General features: G+C 36.4%; 1 protein-coding gene across 10 annotated transcripts in view; it reads right to left on the reverse strand.

Annotated features, from left to right (window-relative positions):
* LOC109445154 (histone deacetylase 9) overlaps positions 1–21225 on the reverse strand; it is a 537678-nt gene that overhangs the window by 16864 nt on the left and 499589 nt on the right. For 6 of the 10 annotated variants that reach the window (XM_074340819.2, XM_088797707.1, XM_088797709.1 and 3 more), the window contains 5 exons: positions 19775–19903; positions 15543–15658; positions 5854–5976; positions 2831–3041; positions 2160–2377 (listed from right to left, as the gene is read on the reverse strand). In XM_074340819.2, the coding sequence (XP_074196920.2) occupies positions 2160–2377; positions 2831–3041; positions 5854–5976; positions 15543–15658; positions 19775–19903 (797 nt within the window). The remainder of the gene's footprint in view (positions 1–2159; positions 2378–2830; positions 3042–5853; positions 5977–15542; positions 15659–19774; positions 19904–21225) is intronic. The other 4 variants (XM_019727304.3, XM_088797711.1, XM_074340821.2 and 1 more) reach the window with 1 other exon arrangement.

A 21225-nucleotide genomic window follows, 5' to 3' on the forward strand; every position in this document is an offset into this window, starting at 1 on the left:
GACGGTTCCATTGTGAATACTTTAGAATAGGACAGAGGTTTAATAGTTCTTTAATAAGCTTCTTCTCTGTTCCCTTAGACAATTGAGGGCAGGTGAAATATTTTCAAAATCTGGAGAATACCCAATGTGTATATGCCATCTTGATTAAACATATGGAATACATACTTGGAGAAAAGCCAACTGGAGATTTCCTTGAGTAATCTAAACACCCAAACTGAGAGAGGTTAATACATAAAGATCAGCTTTGTACTTTGAAGTTTTCTGGACTTCATTTTGCCTAATTAAGACAAGATTTAATAATCAAACCACTGTACAAACATGTACCTAAAAGTGTAGGTTTGTTTCTAATTTGGGGAAGAATTTTTAACAGATTCCAAGGAATCAGCTCCCCATGGGGGAAGGTCTCTGATAAGATTTGCCTTTCTCATTGTTAAAATGGAAATACCTGCTTTTCATCTGAGTTTCTTCTATGTGACTGAGATTTGCATCACCTGTCAAAATCTCAAGGGGGGGGGGGGGAAGACACTAAAATGTAGATTCTGATACTCACATACCATCTGACTGAAAAAGTGGCAGCTCTAGGACAGAAAACATATATTCCAAAATATTCTTAAAGGTATTCATAAGAATCTAACAAACCTAATTTCAGATCAAAATGTTATAAGGCAAAAAGTAGGGTTCCCAGTTTTTCCTTCCACATACATTTTTCTCCCTAGACATTTTTCAAGAATACCTGGCAGTTTTAAGCAATGCTGAGAGACCACAAAACAAACCTAACTCTACCATAATACAGCAAACATATGCAGACTCACATTCAAGTCAACAATATTAAACACCATTGTACAAGGAATTTGGCTCTCTTATGATGAGGCTGATTTGATAGAAAATAATTTGATAAATTTAGAGAAATGCTGTGGCAATAAAATAGGCATTAATCTGATGCTATATAAAGAGTTTGCAATATAATGAAATATGGTCTGCAGTATAGAGAAAGGTGGCAGGCAAGGCAGTTGCCACCGCCATCCCTCCACACCAGCCCCAATCCCACACACATCATGTTTGAGAGCATCAAAAGACTGAGCTGAAAGAATTCCTTTTCAGTAGATTGATCTTCAGTCCATGCTCCCTTCATGGCTCTGCCTTGTAAGGGGGAGGCCACAGAGAAGAGAAAAACTCTAGGCCCGCCCACAATAAGGTGAGCGCATGATAAAGATTCCATTTCCTACGGCTACTTTTGCCCAGGAGGTTTTGCTTTGTTTATGTCACAATAAAAACATTTTAATACTAAGCCAATTTTTAGCTTTATATAAGTAAATAGGACATCACTTCTCAATATAATGCCTCTGTAAGATACTTGTAGGTGATACAGTAACAAAGGAGAGTGGACAGAATCTTGATACTCAGAATCTCAACATTTTCCAGGAATGGGAAGATTCTGCTTTGTAAGCCTCCTCACAGAGGGTAACAGCAAAACCGTACAGATGAGTTTTGCTTACATATTCAATGAAAATGCTTTACCAGTCTGTCTGATACTGTTATGTTGTAATCAGTGTTTCTTTGTGGTTGCCTCAGCAGGAGAGCTTCTAAGGATGTGGTGTGATACAGACATTCAGACATTCGCTGCCTTTTTCGGCCACAGTAAGGCTGCCGGAAAGAAATTATCACAAGTTTCTGAGAAACTGTTTTAAACCCTGGAGTGAGTGGGGCACAGTAAAAAGTAAATATAACATGGTTGCATCCAAGTTGCTGAAAATACCTTGTTGGCTATAACCTTGGCATATCGGCCGGCACCTGTGCAAACTTTTTGAGATGTCAATCTACCACATTCAACACTGCTGTAAGCCTTTTCTGCAATCCCGAAAAATGAGGCTATGCTCACATGTGCCTGTATGTGCTTATGTATGAAAACAGGCGCTCAGTCATAAAAGACCTTGCTCATCTCTAATCGCAGTTTGGCTACAAACATCCGGTGAATGTAATGATGGTGAAAACCCTGACACTACGATGGTGTCCTCGACCCTGACAGCAGGGCTAGGATGGCAAAGTCCTTTGGACTGCGATATATACCACCAGGCTCCTTCTGCATGCCCAGATCAGTGAAGAGAACCCCAATTTCCACACAGGTGGTGATGACAGTGTGACTTGATTGGGGGGCTTACTTTGTTCATGTGGATCTGCTGCTGGTATTGCTTCTGCTTCTCCAAGAACTGTTGGTGCTGCTGCTGGATGACCAGCTGAGCCAACGTGCTCTGAGGCAACGGTGCAGACTGGGTTCGATTCAGGGGTCTGTGACGGGGCAACTTGTGGGTTCCTCGGATGCCAGGTGAAATTCTCTCTTTTGTGGCCAAGGGAGACTGAGGATGTAAGGGAACTCCACCTGAAAAAAATGCACACACACACACACACACACACACACACACACTTAATTTAACAAGAAGCCACAGAAAACAGATATATGGGATACATTTTATGAGAAATAGTGATTCTACCAGGTAAACATCAGAAGAAGGCTAGGTTGGATGGCGTGAAGGCAGAAGTGCCAAAGCATTAGATAGGCATGTGTCTTACCAACAACTCACTGGTAGTCCACTTCGGTATATATAAAGGTTAAATAAGGTGAGGTTCCCGCACCCCCCCCCTGCCCCCACACCCATGGATCTAGAGGAATAAATAAGGGTAATAGCCATTCCCACAGCACCAGGTATCAGGGAAACCCTTGTATGACATGGTAAATCTTTACAAGGGTCTTGAGTTAAAAAGACATTACATTGGATCACTATCAAAATAAAAGCCCCCCAAAAGACTGACAAACGGTGCCCTTATTAATTACCAGCCACAAGAAGCTTTTGCTGTCGCATTTGTTCTTTCAATAATAAATGCTGCAGGAGTGCTTGATGGCTGCTGTTCGGCTTTCCCTCTAAAGCGACATGGGGGTGGCTTGAAGACGCCGGGATGCTGCCCCCGTACTGCCCAGGCAGAGGGATTCCTTGCCTGAGTGTCTGGGTCTCACACTTCTGTTTGTCTTTGAGCGAATTTGAAGCCTGTGTCAAGAAATAATAAAGATGTTAATTATCTTTCATCCATGTGGGTCATTGCATCTGTACATTATTAGATTAATTTTTATTCCATAGCACCTCACCAAAAAAAAAAAAAAAGAAAAAAAAAGAAAAAAAAGAAAACAACCATCTTACCAATGGCTGAGTATGGAAAATTATTAACAGCAAGACTTTTAAACTAACTGAATTAACAAAGGAGATATAAAAATAGAGTTGAAGCACTGGAGACAATCTACTATTGGGTAGTATTGTACTGAACTCAATAAAAAGATTTTTTAACATTAAAATGATGCTAATTTTAGGTTTAATAACTGGGAACTTCATTTCTGAAATATTTCAATATACTGCTGAAATAAAAGGTACACTGGAGAAGTAAAATTTATTCAAATTGCTGAACTAACAACTATGTCATACTGATTAAGAAGCTAAGGATAAAATGGTCTGAATTTTGGAGTCTTAAGCATAAGAAACAACCCAGCCTGTCTCTACATGTCCTCTAATAAGTTCACAGAGCTGTAAGTTTCCTATTTAATTTTTAAAACAAAATTATTCGGATAACTCAAGGAGAGGTTGCATAAAATATGCAGGGATTTGATTTAAACATGCATTTTCTCTTAATTCATACAGATCCCCAAATCACCAAATATTGAAAATGACACTCCAGATACTTTTGTTTAATAAAATAAACTACGAGTGAAATTAGATCAAATGAAAATGCTATTAAGAACTTGAAAAGTATGATAACAGTAATAAGGCAATAACAATTATATCATCAATAGTAATAATGAATTATCCTATTCAAAGAATTTAATGAATGGTGGTCATTTTAGTATTACAAAAGCAGAAGTCTAATACCTCAAAATTATGTGGCATGTTTCTTTTCAAAACTCATGTTTCATCTTTCAAAATTACTGTGCACCAGGGAAGCAAAGCAATTTTCAGTGATGGAGAAATTAAAGGACAAAGAGGTAAATGGTTTGTCTTAGTCACACAGCAAGTCAATGCAATGTTTAACCTAGAAGTGATTCCTTCTTCTGGCCTCTTTTCCTTAAAATTTCCCACTACTCAGTGGGGAAATGAAATATTAGACATCCCTTTGCCAAAGCAATGCTAAACTTGAAAAATTAATTGTGATGGCCTCATCCACACCAAAATGGAAGTAAAGAAAAATGAAACTTCAATCCAAACCACACTGGTTTATGCATCCAATAGTACCAAATTGTATTACCATCGAAACATTAAATGGTCTGGCTTTAGCACTTGGTCCTTTGAGAAAAAAATTCTCCCTGACCACATTAAAAGTGGTATATGTTTGCGTTAGCGGCTAGGAGTGAGTTAGAGCATGCGAAAAGGAGTGGATATAAAATGCCTATTCATGTGTCATAAGAAGTTTTTGTGGTAGTATTTACTAATCATCAGGAGAGATAGGAAAAAAATGGTATAAAATAAAAATAATTTTTAATAAGTGAATATTTGAAAATATCATCCATGGATATTTATGTTTAGTTTCATCCCTAATTCCTTATTTTCTTTTTGCTAGAACCAATTGTTTACAAATGTTTCATGTGTAATTTCAAGGGCATAGTTGAATTTGGTATTTTTAAGCCTTTCTTCTTCTATCCCCAGATATAAAACAACATTCAAATTTTGCTTTCTCCTCACTGGTATAAAATTACTATATCATATAACATTCTACTCTGTTAGAAACACCAAATATATACTAAGATACCTCTTAGATTGATTTTATAATATGTATTGAACACAACCATAAAATTTCTCAGGTAAAAATGTCACTATAGGCATGCTTATACATAAATTAGCGTACCATATACAGGTCTTATATTCTGAAAATAAATTAGTCACAAAATGATCAACTCTTTATAATTTCCTGATGTGGGCATATTGTAAAAGATGTGAATTTGACAAGCTGTACTCAGTGGAAGATTTGCTGCTAAAGACTGGTAAAATTAGTGCCAAGGGTTAGGACGAATCTCTGTTTAAACCTAATGTATCACATGACCTTTGCATAAAGTACAATTTAATTTACTATCATTTCACAGATGAATTATTCTAGGTAAAGCTTACAAATCTTTTACAATGACTAAAATTTATATTATTTTAGGGAATATGTATAAAATAATTATTGCTATCTTCTGCTAGTAGGACAATGACCTCCAAAAGACCCTATTTCAGTTGTCAGGACTCTTAAAGTAATTCATTCACTTTGAATCTCCTGGGAAGAGTTTAGTATTGTTCTTAGAGAGGTTTTCCAGATACATATTCTTCAGTACCACAGAGTCAGTAACTTAAACTCCCCAAATAAAGACATTCACAAAATAAATTCTATAAACATATGCTTCTGTGCTTTAGATAAGAAGCTACACCTCTCAGCACTGGCCTGGGTTGAGCTGCAGGGTTACTACTTACAGGTTGAGTGATCTTGGATTTTTGGACATTCCTGTTCTCAGCTTCTTCTATCAAAACATGGCCTGTAATCTCTGTTTCATGGGATGGTTGTGTGGAACTAATAAAATAATATATCTGGAAAGTGCTTTCTCTTTTACAAGCTATGAAGCATTACATAAATGTTAGTTATTATTTTTATATATTATTATGTGAACCAGTATAACCCTTTAATTTGAAAGGATTTTACTGAATATCTTTGAACAACCCAGTAAACAGCGAAGGAGAACAGACTCTACCAAGTTTCTCTGAAGTCTAAATATACCAGAAATGAGAGTTCCCTTGTGAAAATATCACTTGGATTGGTTTAGGCTGTTGCTGTATAAAGACTTACATTGAGTTGGGCTGGCACTGCTGGAAGTCCCAAAGTTATATTGGGTAAAGAGGGAGAGGTATACAGACTTAGCAGGTTCATGGAATCTTCGTGAATTAGAATGCGTTGCTGTGAGACCATGTGCTGTAAGAAGAAGAAAAAAAAAGAAAAAGAAAAAAAATGAAAGGGCAGTCTCCAAATATTACAATATCACAAATTTTCTGTAAAATGCTCATATTTCAGACAATAGGTTTTATAAGATAATAATTAGTCAAAATATTTTTAGGTATTTTAATTATTTTATAATTTCTGCATCCAAATAGTATATGTAAAAGTTAAATTAAAATTTTCTTCATTAGACATAAGTATACAATCTGAAGACAGGGCTTCTACGTTCATTTTGCAAAATTCATTTTTAAATTTCTAGCTTTATGGACCAAACTCAGTGTGTTTGTCATCAATTAGTAAAGTAAATTGATTAATTCTTGTGAGTATATATACTATTTTGTATTACTGAGAGATAAATATGCTTATACTGCTGTTGTCATCATTATCTTCATATGGGTTAAACATCATTTTACTGATGAGAAAACTCATGCAAAGAAATCCTAGATTAAATATCACCACATAGGATTTCTATAATAAACAATACCTTTTTAAATATAAACTATAAATAGACAACTCTGTGTTTTTTTAAGGTCATTCATATTCAGAAACTGAAGTAAATGTTAACATGTTATGAGCTCCCTGTGCCACAATAGCCTTCATTTACACTGAAATACCTGGAACATTTTGGTATCACAGTGCTTTTTACAACAAATACCTTTTTTTAAATCCAATACTAAGAGTCATGTTTTCCCACATGTGGCCTAATAGGGTTGCTTGAATTACATTTTCTGTTTAATTCTTGCTTCCCTCCCAGAACTCTTATACAATAAGAGTTACAAAGGTCTTATTAGACTAAGGAACTCTGGCCTGATATGGTTCCCAAGGGAACAACATCCCTGAAAAAGAATACTCCATGTAACAGTATGACACAGTGACTGCTTTCTTCCCAAACAAAAAGCATATGGGACTCCAATAATAGACCACCTCCAAGAGGGATATTGCACACACGGGCTTTGACTAAAGTAAATATAATAACTTGTCAAGCATGTTTGGGGGAGCTGTAGATTTTCCCCTGGACAAACCTGGGATATCAATTAACTGGGGAAAATATCATGTGCTAATACAATGCCAGCTCAGAATGTCACTGAAGAGTGATGCGCCACCAAAACACAGGATGTTATTCCAAAACATCACCTCAATCATACGTTTGTTTGGAGATGAGTCACAGTCTTACCATAATAAAAGCAGAAGGTTAATGTGGATTTTTGTCATTGAAACTTGGAATTCCAAGCTAACTCAGCTTTTGTTTTTTCTCAAGAGAACAAGTTGGATATTTGTGCATGAAAATCAAGAGTTATACTGAAATTTTTAACATTATGTTGAGGTTACATGCAACCCTTTACAAAGTTGTCTAAAACACCATATCATGAAGATTGTTGGAAAGGATTTTATCATTACAATGGGTGAGATTGCAATTTTATTTTAGGGTTTATCCCCAACAGTTGCATATTTGCTCTAATTAAAAAGATAAACTACTGCTTTGCTTACACTAATATACTTTCAACATCTGGTTCCCAATTTTAAGTATGGAATACATATCTGAACAAGAAAAGAATGTATGAGGAAATAAAAAAATATTTTAACTAGCTTACTGGCAGCAAGTGATAATTTATAATAAAGGGATATTTCATTCACTTCTCTGTTTCAAAGATGAAGAGAAACAAATGTGGGAAATATGCACTTTAAACTATGTATAATATTCATTCAAGGTTGTGTCTGCTTCTCACAGCACGGTGGGAATGACGGCAAAAGTTACCGCAGACCTCACAAAAGAGGTTATCTTTGTTTCCCAGACAGAACTTCTGTGATGTCCTCCTACTGCATCACGGGAAGCAAACCTACACTCCAGTAAGAACAATGTTTCTTCTCAGATGTAATGATGGCAGAAACACACTGGCTACTCGCACAGGCTTTGATCAAAGTGAAGGGATTTGGAAATACTCTTACTATGGGATTTCAGACCCCTGTAGTTTCATATCAAAATTGAGTGGCTCCATTTCCTATGACAGTGTGTTGATTTCTAGCACCTACCATGTGCCAGGATCTGCGTCAGAGATTTTTTTGGACAGAAACCTATTTCTCATAGATAATCTCCAGCTATCGTTATGCTCATGTTATGAAGAAACTTAGTGATTTCTCCAGTTCTAGTTCCCAATGGGATCCACAATAACACTTTTAAACAGATCAAGGTTATATGATTTGCTGTCAGGCACTGCTGCAGAAGCTACGCACCACCACTCTGCAGCTATTATTGAAGGAGAAGGGAACCATAAAAAAGTGTGGACAAGGGGGAAGCTTTAGAAGGAGAAGCAGCAAAATCAGGCCCTGAAGCTTATGGAGAAGAATAAAAGTGTGCAACTGGGAGTCCGCTGACCTGAAGAAAAGCAAAAGTCCTGGTGACAGTAGACACGAGGACCTTTAAGTCATGGAGTCAACTCCAAAGGAAGCAAGGGAAGTCCTGAGTCCCCCTCGTTCACTAGGTATAGTTGGTTCTCCCCACAGAGGCCAACTGGTATAGTATCCAATTAGAACGTCAGTGACTAGGATGTTACTTAGTTTATTCCCGTTGATTACAGATAAACTGGCACAGCATTTATGTAGACTTCCAATGGCTATTATTGCAAATAACACACCTAAAAACAAAAACGTTTTCCCCAAACTACCTTCTTTACATCGAACTTTCTTCAATTTCGCTTTTTGATGGGAGCAGTCTATCAGCTTCAGGTTAATGTGTCTTAATAAGAACCTGGGCCTGTATTCTATGTTGCTTAAAAGAATGCAGGCACAGTGGAAAACCAGAAAAACAGGTGGTGAGAGCTAGTAGTACCATTTCACTCAGACAATGGAAGATCCGGACCAGTATTCTTGCGATGCTGGACAGTGACGCTACCTTGGCATTGTGGTGAGCTCACAGGTATTTCCTGAAAAACCAGGATTTCTGCAGAACGCAGTTTTAAAACTGATCCAGACTTTAAATCAGTGCTATGCTAAGACGCCAGCATTTCACATCTTAGAACATGGGGAAGATGGTTTTAATTTGAAAATTTTCAGAACCAGAAACTATTGCTGTCATAAGATGAAATGGAAATATTAAATGTATAAATGGATATCACTTAATATTCACCAAACAATAAATTAAGTTAGATTAACAGTGTGATATTGGGTGGTAGGTGTACAAACATGTCCTAAACTACACGAGTTCAACATGCAATTCAGGTACACAGAAAAGTAGAGAACTAGTGACCTGTAATCATTACTATAATTAGAGCAGGGTTAAAACACGTCAGTGGCACAGAGGAGGGTGTCAGTTTTAAACCATGCTTTGATGCGTAGCTAGTATTTCACCAGAAAGAGCATGATGTTGGGAAGAGGGATATGACTGAGCCAGATGTTGCAGCAGAGGAGACAAACACATGTTTTAATAATGGCCTTCAAATTTAATTATATTTCTCACCATCACAGCAATTGGAAGCCATTCTTATGGATAATATGAGCAATTCAATGAATAAAATACACATAAACTGAAAAATTATATGTCTCTCAATAGAGCTATTTATTTTGCCACTAAAATCAAGGAGTTATTAGTAGCAATCAAAAGATTCAGAATGTCTTATACAATAGACACTGGCAAAAATTAGAAAAAATGGCAATGTCAAATGTTACAGAGATTTTAAAAAAGGTAAAAACTATCACACATTGCTGGTGGGACTGTAGACTGGTATAGTAATACTGGTGAACAACTGAGCGTTATAAACCAAAATAATTACACTATACACTGTGGGGGTTCAGAACAAGTCATCCCAAGATGTGCCTCTCTGGTATGCAGATTGTTTTGAGCTAAAGGCAACTTTAGCTGAAAGCTCAAGAGAAACTTCTGTCTCTCCCTTAACTAACCTAGAACTTGAATTAGGGGCCCTGCCTGTAATAAGAGATTATCAGAGATAACCTCTTTTGACCTATCTATAGGGCAGGGCAAACTTCTACTTACTAAGCATCTGCTCTTCTTACGATCCTGCAGGGAACCTTTGAAGCCCCCAAGGTGCATGACCTCATCCCTAGCTCCGGATGTTTTATATATCTCATCACCCTTCCGATCTCTGAACTTCTCATGAATGTGGGGTCTCTGATGCTCTCATGTATGTGGGGTTTCCATATATATATATATATATATATATATATATATATATATATATATATATATATATGTACTAAATTTGGTTAATTTCTCTTATTAATCTGTCTCATGTCTATTTGATTTTTTGATCAGCAAGAAGAACTTTGAGGGTAGTGGAACGTTTGGCCCTTGCCCACAATACCATGACCCAGTGATTCTTCTGCTGGGCATTATGTCTTCAAGAAATTCTCTTCCTAAGCTTATGGGGTGATGTCCATGGGTATACTGGGGGTGCCAAAAAATGTATACAAGTGGACATTTTGGTCAGTGTTGCTCAATCAGTAGTTCGCCGTAGTCAGAAGTGTCTGGACACTGATGGTAACCACTTTGAGCACCTCTTGTAATTGCAGGAATCAAACATGACTTGTATTCATCTTTTGCTATCAGTATATATTGAGTATTACAATTTTAATACAGTTTGCCTTTCTTAACATGTGTATACGTTTTTTTGGCACCCTCTGTATATTAAAGACTTTTTGGTGGTTAGTAAGAACTGGAGGCCACTGAGTCATCAGCTGGAAAATGGATAGGTAAAATGGAACAGTGCCCACGATGGACTGTTCCGGTGATTAAAAGCAAACTATTAGGTATTGCACCCGTAATGACATGACTAGATTTAAAAACTTATACTTAGTGATAAAATAAGAAATGGAATGAGATTGATAAAATTCATGGGCACAAAGCAAAAAACACATACAATGTAAGAACCCATGCTAACAAAAATACAGGAGAAAATGACTGCTTATGGGGGCAAGGAAAACAGAAGTGGGGATAAAAGATACAGAGGAAAAGATCAAGGAAAGAAGGAAAGAAGAAAGGAACGGAAGGAGGGAAAAAGAGAGGAAGGGAGGGAAGGAGGGAGGGAGATACCTTTTTTCTTTAGATGACAAAGGACCCTTGTCAATACTAGTTATGTAAATAATCACATACTTTTAAAGAAGCTCACAGAAAAAGTGGGTGCAGAATTGTCAGTTTATTGCATGTTCAAAATTACCTACAGTATGCATGAGCATTAGAAAAGGAACATAGGAATCTACGGAGTTTTGGTGAAAAGCTGTCTGAACTAGTGAAAAGAAGTGCAGACGAAACGTTTTACATCTGAGCTCTACTCACTGGCTTTAACTCTGGGCAGCTGCCTACCTTCCTTGGACATCAGATCCTTCAGCCTAAGACTGAAGCATCTCTGACTAGCTCCATCAGGTAATGATTGTGTGTATCGGAACAGCATCCCAGAACATGTGCTTGTAAACCTCAGTCTGCTTTGGCTTTAAAAGGTCCCAATCCCCAAATCGAGACTATCTAAAAAGAAGAGAGCCACATTAAAACCAAACAAATCTCTTAATCTTTTAATGTTTGCCTAGGGCTTTAGTTCTATTTTTCAAGGTAGTATTTATTTTCTACTCTCCGTTCAGACAGCAGATAGAAAATTAAAATCGCCACGTGATGAAGACATTTTTTAGGCAGTAAAAGTCTGTTGTTTTTATTTTTTTCTGGACACCCAAGAATGTATTACTATAAAATGATTTGGAGACAAAAATTATGCGACAAGGCTTCCTTTGCATTTAAAAGGCCCTGATGTTTTGTTAAAGATCTTGCTTTACTATACTGACTCATATTATTCCTAGTAAATGATTCTTTGATTATAGCAACCTCCCTTTCCCCCAGGCTGGGGAAAGCATTTTTATTTGCTGCCATCTAAAACCACAGCCATACACCCACTCAGAAGGGAGCATAGCATTTACAACAAATGTCACAACTATTATGAAACAATAGGTAGATGAGTCATGTGAGACTGGGGAAAAACAAGTGACATTTCAGATGATTTTAGAGTACCGAAACTTATGATTAGAATCCTTTTTAAAAAATTGTTTGTATCTGCTGGAAAAATTATTTTAAAAAATAGCACAGCAGAGCCAGCCACTAATGTTCAACTAGAAATAAACCAGCTGCTTGGCTACTGTTAAAATAGCTATCAAATAAATCTACCACATCTAAAATAATGGTGTTGATATTCATGGAAACATATTTGAACCCACAAGCCCACAGTATTAACAACAGATTAACTGGATAGGTAAAGACATCTCTGACTGGAGTTGGAAATAGAAACTCCTGAGGTTTCAGCTCACCAACCAAGTTTACAAAGGAGTTAAAGCAAGTAGCTCCAACAATCTGAGTTCAGGACTGAACACAGACGTAAGACATAGAAGAAATGGAACAGAAGTGGTTAGAAACCCTGGAGACTGACTCTCACATGAGATGTGCTGTCTTGCAGACAAACACGCTAATGAGTTTTCCCTGTTAGGAGTCAATATTGCTAACAACAAAAATGAATTTGCTTTGTGCTTTCAATTTACCACCTGCCTTACAAACACTGATTCCTCACAACAAAGCTGTCGGGGGAGGGGGTAATTATTATTACCTTTCACTAGATAAGGAATCTGAGGTTCAGGTCAAGTTTAATGACTTAACCAATGACGACAAAGCAGTTGGTTTTGGATCCAGGTTCCTGGGGAGCCTTCTGAACGCAAGACCCATACAGTAGAATTAGCTGTGCTGTTCCCTTATCCTGAACTTATGAGTGACTTCTCCTGCTACTTATGTCTTAATCTTTATCTAAATTATGCAGGGCATGTGAATCACAAATAGAATATTTTCTTTTTGCCTGCACCTCTATATCAGCCTGAAATCCAGCCTTACTTTCCTATTTCCCATTTGGAGGGGAGTAGAATCTCATTCATTTACGTGGACTCTGAAATAATTAGGTGACATGCTTTTCTACTTCCAAGTCACAGAATTCAAATGTCCACTGTTATACTATTTTAAAATGAAAACTTACCTGTGCTAGTGAAATAAAGATAGTAAAATAAGCCTATTTTGTAAAAGGTGAAGGATGCAACCAACTTGGTGTTCGAAAGTGTAGTTAAGAATGTAGTAATAACCCCCAAAATATTGTTTGATATGAAATTACATGCAATGATTAATCTTTAGAAGATGTCTGTAAAAATCATACTAAATTCAAAATGACTGTTAATCAAGAATTGAAAATAGTTTTTTCCTCTTTTCGCTAGTGTAAGTGGAAGCATTTAGTGTTACAAAGCTAGGATGTTAATTTGCTGTCAGTTTCAGTCTGACTTCTGCTGTCTCCTTACCTCTCCAGTATGAATTACACTAGAGACCTCTGTAACTGCAGTACAGCAGAAAACCACATGTTAGCCATCAGGGTTGAATTTTTTGTTCTGGGCCACAGAGAGGCTACCCATCAGTGCATAAAGGTCTGCCCACCTGGCCTTTTGGATCATAGTTCAGGCACACAATTAATTCATTATGAGCTAAGTCACTGCTTGCTTTTGAACTAGTCTTTCCAGCTTCGGAGGTGAACGTCCTGTCACTGACCTGAAGAAATACCTCTACTCTTTCAAACTCCATTAAATCACATTTCCTTCTGTTTTCTTTTTTTTAATGATTGGGTGAAAGGAAAGGTTTGTAGTGACAGAATATGCTCAACAATTAACTAAAAAGCTAGGGCATCTAAACAGATATTTGTGACAGTAAAGCTCTTAGGAATATAAAACAGATTGAAACAATATAAGCCAATTCCTTTACTTTATATTCTCCACTGTACAAGTTGGGTCTTTAAAGTCACAATCTGCGACACTGAATTTAATTTAACAGATCATAAAATGCTTAAAGTGAAGAGAAAATCTCTCCTTTTCCATTTATTTCCAATCTTACAAAGGTTGTACTAAGTACTGTATGCATATATATGTATTTATAATGAACGAATATATATATATATAAAACTTCTTTTTTAGTAACAAACCATGTCACCACCCTTTTTCCTCCCTCCTGAGAGATAACCACCATGCTAAATTTTGTATTCACTCCCTTGCCTTTTAAAAATATACTTTCACTACATATGTTTTCCCGATCAAAATACTGTGCTGCTGTTTCTGAACGTATAAAATACTATCATGCCATAAAGTGGTCTTCTGCACCTTTTTGCACTAACAATGAATTTCTAAGAATTATACATGCTGTTGAATGTAGTTTAGTGTGTTATTTTCATTTTCCAAGTATATAAAATTCATCCAGGGTCAATTTATAACCCAGATCCTTTAGTGTTTCTGCTATTACTGAGAATCACATTCTTCAAACTGAGAAGAAATGGAAATCTAAAGTTGTTCTTTTCCTAGAAATTGACTAAAGGGTTGCAGAAAACTGACCAATGTGGAGATATAATTGCACTAACAGAAATACAATACCTATAACCAATAATCCAAGAATCCTGCTTACGTCTACAGACACAAATAAATGTGAAGTATTTATTCCATCAGGTATCATGTTTTAGAAAGGATAATGAAAAACACAAAGATGGACGAAGTATGGTAAGAAACAGGAAGTACATGAAGAACCTGGAGATAATGTAGAGGCCTGAATTGTTACTCTTCTAATCGTTGAAAGATGGTTTTAAGCAAGAGAGCATGTATCTATCTAGTTTGCTCATTTTCCTTGGAAAATTGAGGGAAAACATTTAAATCTAGACTGAAGGTGTATCTCCCTACATGGGATTTATATTTGCTTTTTCCAGAGCTGTAGGGGAACTTCAAATCTGGGGCACTTTAAACCTAATTAATAGTTTGAAATTATGTAGGTTTGGGCTACAACCCATGCAAGGAATAGCTTCTGGTTATAACTTGTCAGGGAGAGATTCTGCCCTGCTTTGGTCCTCATCAAGACATCTCTGGGGGTGGGGGTGATTCACCAATGTAGCATAGATATGGGCCTTTGGGATTCCTGTTTAACGTGTGGAGGGTTCCTTATTAGCGTATCCTCCTTGGTCAGTACTGGGCTTTGGTTTCTGTCTCCTGAGTTTTGTGAGGCCCTGAGTTTTGTGAGGCCCTGAGAGCCAATACTCAAAGTTCAAGTGAACAAATGTCCTCAGAGCAAAAGTGACTTACTGGCTCATCAGGGATCTGGGTTTCTGTCATCTATTTTATTTTAGCCTGATAATTGTATAATTTATAATTGATTATAAATGTGCCATGTGTGTATGAGAGGGAGGAAGGGAAAGAGGGATGGAAGAAAAGAGAGAAAAAGGGAGGGAGGGAGGGAGGGGGCGACAGGGGGAGAGAGAGAGAGAGAATACAGAGACATAGACTAGACTGTGGCATAAGGTACAGAAAATATTTCTGTCAGTCAAATTCATCCAAACTTTGTAAATAAAATCAAGTTTAGTCAATTCCACCATTATAAATCTATAGGAAAATTAACTAAGAACAGGTGGCTTTAAACTTCAATTCAGTTGTTTTAGGGTATTAATGGAGGAGGATATGATTTTTTAAAAGAATCAAAACATTAAGCGTCTTACCTCAGCATGAGGAGTAGGTGGCAAAACCGAAGTCTCATTTTCAGTAACATTTCCCGTTGGCCCATTGTTTGGTGAACTTGGACCAGACCCCGGAGAACTGCTGCTGACTGAGGATTCTGAAAAACATTGTGAAGTACAAATATATTCATAAAAAACATACAAAGGTGAACGTTAGTTAACACTCTAAGTAACATATAGCATTGGATACTGTTTTTACTCCATAACTGAATAAATGACAAGTACTGTTTCACTAAATAAAAAGAACTGTGAAAATTTTGGAAACATTTCACCTTTGTGGTCTCATCCTTTTTATCTTTCCCTTCTCCAAATCATTCAATATTGTGACATCAAGTATCATTTTTAGGTAGAATACTCTCATGAAAGTTATATTTCTGTCCTATACCTGTCATAAATTCCAGCCTGAATCCCTTTGGAACGCTGGATATTTTTAATCTCTCTTTATATATGCATCAGTTTCAATGTATTCCAATATTAAATGTGCCCTGTTTGTCTTGGTTTATCACTACCCTTCGAGTTATTCTCACTTCCTTCTTTATCCCAAATCTAATCAGTTACTAACTAGGTCATTTCATTTTTTTCTTTACATTACCTCACATCTACTTCTAAGATGGACAGTTTCAAAGTTTATTTGGGATCTAAAAAATTTGAATCTGAGAGACAGACTCACGGGAAGACCTGAACTGTGCTCCAGGGAAGACAAAAACAGCTGGAGCTTATAAAGGCAAAAACCACCAACTGGAACAAAAGAAACTTTTCCCTTTGGCAACTAACAGGGTGTGGATGACTGGTTCAAAAAGATCTGGTTAGGTCCAGGTGATGAAACTCTGAGGTAAGAGGGAGAGGAGCAAGTCCCAGGATGTACTTCTAGGGCAACACATAAGTCCAAAAGTCCAAACCTCACCAGGGTACAGATGTGTGTAAGTATGACTTCCCTATTGCCCTCCAGACTCCATTTTAGGGCCCCCTAATATTAGCACTCCATTTTACTACGGTCCTTTCTGTGCTGCACACTCAAATTTAAATCACCTACTCTTCATAAGTGCCACTTTCCCATTTTATGCTTTTTTATCTACTTTTTCCTCCACCTATTTCATTGCAAGTCCAGTCCAACTTCTCAGCTCAAAGCCTGGCTCACGTATCGTCTGTTTCCCAGTGTATGGGAATTTCCAATTTCCAGGCAATATTTGCTTGCACTCCCTTGGAACACTTATAACTTCCAACTTTCTATTATAAATATTTCTCTACTCAGAAGTGCCATGCCAATGGGAAGAACATGAGATTGGTGACAGAATTTTGATCCTGCCACCTACTTGCTGCAGGATTTCATCAACTCATTGGTATCAAAAAATTCTTAAAAACATCTTGCTCACTACCTTTCTGTTTATAGATCTTGCATACATTTTGATTAATCTGCTTTTTACCTTTGCCTCTATCTTCATTACTTTTCTCTTAACGAAGGAAGTGCACATTTAAAAAAAACAAAAAAAATTCTCCTAAGAGCTTCTTTCCCCTGCCTGGCTCCTAATGCTTGTCTTTCTTGTATGACTAACTACTGATTTCCCATCAATGTCTTATTTCCATATCCTATCTTAAAACACAAAACAAAACAAACAAACAAACATTGTTTTAAACATTCTGTCTTGTTCATTTAAAGTCATATTATTTATATAATTTATGTGGTACTCAGACAGAAATATTTCCTTATGTAGAAATCACCATATGAGCACTAGAATTCTGTAACTACCATAACAGAAATCTTCAATATCACACTGGAAAGCGTCTGGAAGAAGAAGTAGCAACTGATTTTCTGGAAACTCTGAACAAAATCTCAGAAAAGAAATGATACTGCAACTGGGGCTTGAATAAAAGTAGTTGTTAAATGTGGGGACAGTGGAGAGGGGAGAGCGGTAAAGAAGGCACAGCAGCTAGAGGGACAGGCCAAGGCTTAGAATTTTCAAATAACATGGCTTTGGTGGGGAGAACAGCAGAAAACTTTTGAATTTGAAAATGAGAAAGATGGCAGGCAAGTGGTTTCCATGTCAACTGTTAGGAGGAGAGAGGTGGCGTGGATTTGAGAAAAAGCAAATTTGAAAAAAGCAGACATTGAACCTGTGAAAATGGGGAAGAGAGATATCGAGGTGAGAGAAAAGCAATAGCAATTGAACTGCTAAAATGCAATGATGGTGTCTGACTAGACTGCAAAAATAATCAGTATTAAGATCCAGAGCTCATCCAATTACATGAGAGCTGGCAAAGAAACGACGAGGAGTGCAGGTGAAGAAAGCTGTGTGTCCAGTAGTTTAGATCCTCTAAAGACATTTAGAATAAGTGCAATGAACCAGTTAAAAATATCTACCAAAGCCTCACAAGTCCCAGCTCATTGACCAGAAATGTGTGTCTAATAAAAATGCAAGCCTTTCTTTGAATATGCATTATTTCCTCAGATGACAAGGGGAGTCATTACCTCACAAAATTAGGAAGAGGAAAACATGATATTTCAAAAGCAAAGAAACTTGAGTAAAACTCTAGCAAATTATAACCTTTAAAAATGAGAATCATTGCTAAGATATGTATTGAGCTAAATTTCACTGCAATTTAGTAAGAAAGAAAGAGTGATTGTGGAGAAAATGTTCAAGAAAAGACATTAATAGGAAAATAAAAGAGAACATTAGGATAAATAAAATATGACTTTAGATAATAAGATTCTAAAGCAAAAACAAAGCACTGCATATGGTTTTCTATTTTCTGTTATGAGAGAGAGCCTACTTTCTCCAATTAAAAAAAATCAACTATATCTATTTATGTTAGACATTTGGTATGTTCATTATTCTTTACATTCATTAAAACAGATTCACTCCCCAACTCTCCTCACCCACCAGGGACCTCTATTATGAAAAATTACTTAAAATTTTTACTTAAATACAAACATGTTTCTTGGGGTAAAAAAGTCTTAACTCTAAATTTAGAATTTATTTGACCTAAATTAGTGATATTTGATACTGGAAAATAAATACAAACTCTAAGAAAATAATTTGTGTTTATTTATTTAATATTTCTTATCCTTCAAGGAAAAATACTAATTTTCCCACTAATACTTTTTTTCAGATAAACACACTAATCTGTCAGAGTTGCATAGGATAGTAAATGTTTTTTGTTCCTAAATAACCTGTCAAACTAATAAGTTGCATGACTGTTCTATACTTCTCTACCTCAGCCTCCACAGTTGTCCCCATATTGTCTCCCTAAACCAGATACTATCATGTCAAATGAGATAGAGAAAACAAATAATGTTTTAAAATCTGCTAAGGATAAGATCTCATGTTGGAGAAATTATGTATCAAATGACTACATTGGTATAAGCACAACTTTCTTTGAGAATGGAGAAAAATGTTTGCAGATTACCATTTCTTTATCGAAGCAATCCAAGGAAATGACCAGCTACAATGCATCGTTCTAAGTAGGTACTCAATAAACAGTAGTCGGTATTGTTTTGACTAGCTTTTTAAGTTCTTGTATCCCTAGGTCTTCTCTAATTTCACACCAGGTACAACTGGGACTAGGGGGCTTTGTAAGACATCAGGTTGAATTTCCTAACCTGTTCACCCCACTACTAACCTGGCAGCTAAAAAAAATAAGAACTCTTCCATTTGAGACTAGTGAAAATGACAGATTCTTTCCCTTCATAAAAGGCAATATATCCCCCTCCTGCCATAAGTCCCAGTTCACTAGTAAACACATAATGTCATTTATGAGTTCTGTAAATTTGTTGAAAAGTCAAGGTTTTGCTGTTCCATGTAGTTTAATTTTCCCAGATGTATTTTGTGCATTCATGTCTGAGTATGGGGGAAGTGTTCTTCTTGGACCTCCCTCTGCTCATTTCTCATCAAATTTCATTAAAAGTTATATTTTCCTGGTTGGCATTCCCAAAATGGACTGCCTGTTTCTGAAAAGATTAAGATGAGCTTTGGCATTCCCTAGTTATGCCTAGATTGACACAGTTCTGTTTTTCATTCATTTCCTGTTTAATACAGTGGGTGAATGCATGGCAGAGTTTACTGAACTACTTGTGAGTTTTCAATATCATTTCCGCTCAAGAAATGTGTCTCCTCAAAAGAACTTTTAATATGCAATAGGCATATTTATTCTAAACTATTTTTTTTGCATTCCGACTACCAGGATTTTTCAGTGTTGGCTGCCCAGTCCTCAATTACCTGTCACCTCAAACATTCGCTTCTTGAATGAAGTGACATTTCCATCCTTCCGCCTGAGTAAGGGGCTGCTTCTCCTCTCTGCCACTTTCTGTTTTAACCTGGACCGCACCTTCAAGTTGGGCTCAGAGGCTGGGGATTGAGACAAAGAAAATAGATAAAAATTAAAAATAGAGAGCCAATTGCTCCTGTGTATAAAAAAAAATGGCTCACACTTTTCTTGGTCCCTTCTCATTTCAAATGAAAACCTCAAGCATGTAAATAAGGCATTAACTCTAAATTAATTAAACAGACAAATATAGTCATTATTTTTATAAAAATGTTTGAAATGCTTTTCTACTTCTCTAAATGTAAAGTGAAAAAGAAGTAAAAATATAAGGTTTCTACTTATTTTATCTAGCAGAATTGGGATTGTTAATGGGAAGTTTAATCACTAAATATGTTTGGGTCAGAGTGGATTTATTATACTTCATTGTCAGTCCATTTAATTCTTTCAAGGGTGAAACCCAACAACCACAAAAACAGTACCCTAATGTGAATTTTAGAGACTCTGGCCTGACTTATGGTAGTAAGAAGACACCCTGATAGCATATAATTTATGTCTTAATTATGATTTCTGGAATATTTGTCAGTAGTTTCTAACCTGAGGTCCTGAGAAAATATACTCAGCATAATAACAGCAAACCAAATAGAATCATTATGAATAAACCTTTCTATACACTGAGTGTGCAATCAACTAGAAAGGAAGGGTGGCCAAGACTTAGAATTGAAAGTTCTGAGTTAGGTCGTATGTTCCAAAAAATCAAATGTGTATTATTCACACATGTGTTGTTATTTCTTTGGTTAAACTATTCTAAATACTGATGCTCTATAATTAGCCATTATTTATTAGATTTTTAAGTAATTGCACTGTAGAAGAATGGAAACACTGGACTGAGTTTCTTTGTAGTAGATATCAATAACAATGATGGTGGTGGTGGTGGTGATGATAATGATTATGGAAAGGATGTTTCTGATGATAGCTAACCTTTATATAGTGATTGCTATGTGCCACTACTGTTCTATGCACTTTGTCAATATTAAATTGTTTAGCCATAAAAAAATATGTGGGATAGATTCTATTTATACCCTGATTATATCAATGAGGGAACCAAAACACAGAGAGAGGGTAAGTAACTTGCCCAAGGTCATATAAATCAAAAGGGATGAAGTCAGGATCCGTACCCAGGTAGTCTAGTTCAAGTCTAGTCTTCTAAATAATGAAAATATTGCTCCTCTACCTTATGTATGAACACTATAACAATTATAAAATTGTTTTTTTCAAAGCATTATTAATCATCTATGTCACATAATGATATACGGTAGCTAGAAATTTTGATCAGTGAAAACGCTTTCTTTGAACGAGTTTTACATTATGTCAGATTACAAAAAGTATCAAAAGTAGAACTTAAAAA

Source organism: Rhinolophus sinicus, chromosome 4 (genome assembly GCF_057876585.1).
Source record: "Rhinolophus sinicus isolate RSI-liver-muscle chromosome 4, RSI-T2T, whole genome shotgun sequence".
Classification (NCBI taxonomy): domain Eukaryota; kingdom Metazoa; phylum Chordata; class Mammalia; order Chiroptera; family Rhinolophidae; genus Rhinolophus; species Rhinolophus sinicus.